This window comes from Antedon bifida, chromosome 10, assembly GCF_963402885.1.
Source record: "Antedon bifida chromosome 10, ecAntBifi1.1, whole genome shotgun sequence".
NCBI lineage: Eukaryota > Metazoa > Echinodermata > Crinoidea > Comatulida > Antedonidae > Antedon > Antedon bifida.
Window position 1 is genome coordinate 7,082,397 of NC_136235.1, and position 2,318 is coordinate 7,084,714.

At 30.5% G+C, this 2,318-nt stretch overlaps 1 protein-coding gene across 1 annotated transcript; it reads left to right on the forward strand.

The window, feature by feature from the left end:
- Positions 1 to 415: 415 nt before the first annotated feature.
- Positions 416 to 1,363, forward strand: LOC144854615 (uncharacterized). The gene has a single exon (XM_078712550.1). The coding sequence runs from the start codon at positions 416 to 418 to the stop codon at positions 1,361 to 1,363; it is 948 nt and encodes a 315-aa protein (XP_078568676.1).
- The last annotated feature ends 955 nt before the right edge of the window (positions 1,364 to 2,318 follow it).

A 2,318-nucleotide genomic window follows, 5' to 3' on the forward strand; every position in this document is an offset into this window, starting at 1 on the left:
TGCGTCAGTACATTGGTAAATACCACCGAAGATATAGTAATAATACAATTATACAATAGAAAATTCCCTTACTGTTCGTGTTGTTACAACGATTGATCAGCACGTATTATTAAATCTCCAATTGGTACAGCAATTCATCAAGGTAACTTATGAGTATGTATTTTCTGACTGTGTGAGTTATTTACAATGGATTCTAATCCAATGTAATTGAACATGTTTATTTATCAAAAATACTATTATTTATTTTCTAATTTAAAATTATAATTATAAAATGTTATTAACTATTGATAATTTATCAGCTTCTTACAATGTTAGTACTTCTACTTTCGTTATGGCTTAAAATCTACTACTGTATCACAAATACATTATTAAAATACTTTTCTAGCTGTACAACATAATGCGTTACTATTACAGGATGGCTAGCCACAACTTAAATCTTCTTGGAGACATAGATGAGAAACCTAACATTGGAAAAGTAGAAGGTATTCCTAGAAGAGTTGCAAATGTTACATTCAAACCTCTTACTATAAATCTAAAGAGCATTCCTACTGGTATAGTTAAGTATAATGATGATTGCTTGCTTGTATCATTTAAAACAAATGAAATTTACAAGTACAAATATTCAGGAAAAATGATTGGCAAATTTGCACTATCAAAAGGTATAGAAGTAAACAGGATGTATACAATGACAAATGGCAACATAGCACTCAGTGATTGTGGTAATGCATGTATTCAAGTATGTAATATGACTGGTTATGTGATCAAATCAATTGGCAAAGGTGTTTTAACAAAGCCATGTGGTATTCACGTAGATGAGTCTGCTAATGTTATATATGTAGCAGAGTTTAGCATATCATGTGTGTATATGTTTGATATTGATAGTGGTGCTCACCTTGAGATAATAGGGACACAAAAGAGATATTCCGATATTTCGGGATACTCCGATGTTGCACTTACGAAAACTGGGAAAGTACTTGTAACAGATGAAGGAAACCACCAAGTATTAATGTATGATAAAACGGACAAGGAACTGAAAGCACTCATCGAAAATGGGCACGAAGATGGTATGGTGAGGTGGCCACACGCAATTGCAATTGATGGGGATGATAATATTATCATAGCAAGTAACCACAAACTACAATTATTCAAAAGTGATGGAAATTTTATCAACCGATTTGATAATAAGGAAGATAGAATTACTGTGCCAAATCAGTTATGTATTATTAACCCATGTATGGTTGCTGTAGCAAATAACACTACAATTGACATATTGACTTATGACAAGTATACACAAATTTCGAAAATCTCCACGTCGCGAGAATTGATGAAGAATTACCGTTTTCATATTTCTCTTAATGACTGAATTTATTTATTTTTTTAGTGGTCACTGTTACGTTATTGTAAACAATTATTTATAATCGTAAAATCATTTATTTCTGTATTTTATTTTGACTTTACTTTTCTTGACAATAGTTTTAAGTGATCTGAGTTGTCGGCGAAATGTATGTAAACAGTTATAGTGGCCAATTACATAATATCGTCCAATTTTTAGTAAATTCTTCTTTTGGTGAAATATTAGGTAAACCAAATGTCCTGTTGACCAAATGTCAGTCGGCTAAACATTTTTTTTCCAAAGTTCTTTGTAGCTTTATTGTACGATTTTACCTCGCAGTCGATGATATATATGTGTCATGAATTACTATTTTATATATCATTTCATATATCATGACAGCTGAAACATATTTTCTTGAATTTTGATAAACTTTAATCTTTATATTCACACCTTTCAAGATCGATAACTAGCAATTCAGCATCGTAATGACCAGGCATATGCAGGAGAATTTGAAGAAAAAAAATACCAGCAAAGTTTTGTCTCTCAGGTCTTGTAATGTCCTGTTATTAAGATAAATTCCTAATGTTTGTTTGAATTTTGTAATGTTTCTCACGATGTTGGATAATAATATAAATTCTTAATATTATTAACAATTTAATCAAGCAAATTGCATGTGCCGTAGTAAACATTACAATAATATGTTTGTGGATTTAATGTTCATGTGTTCAAATATTTTATCCTATTGTTTTCATTCTTATTATACGAAAATATTAAGAAACCTGATGCTATGTCCGGTATGTGTTTTAATAAAGCCGTTGCTACCAGTTACATATTGGTACTTCTTGATTATGTACCTGAATAAATACTAAGCTTCATTAAAGAATGTACTTCATTCGTGTCCTATCATGTGTACCTTTGTTTCCAAAACGCTGGCAAAACTAAAAATAAACATTCAAAAATGTCTTATGTATTAGTATTTCTCAAT

Excerpts from the sequence above, each read along its gene's own strand:
- LOC144854615 (XM_078712550.1), top strand. The coding sequence starts at position 416 with ATGGCTAGCCACAACTTAAATCTTCTTGGAGACATAGATGAGAAACCT.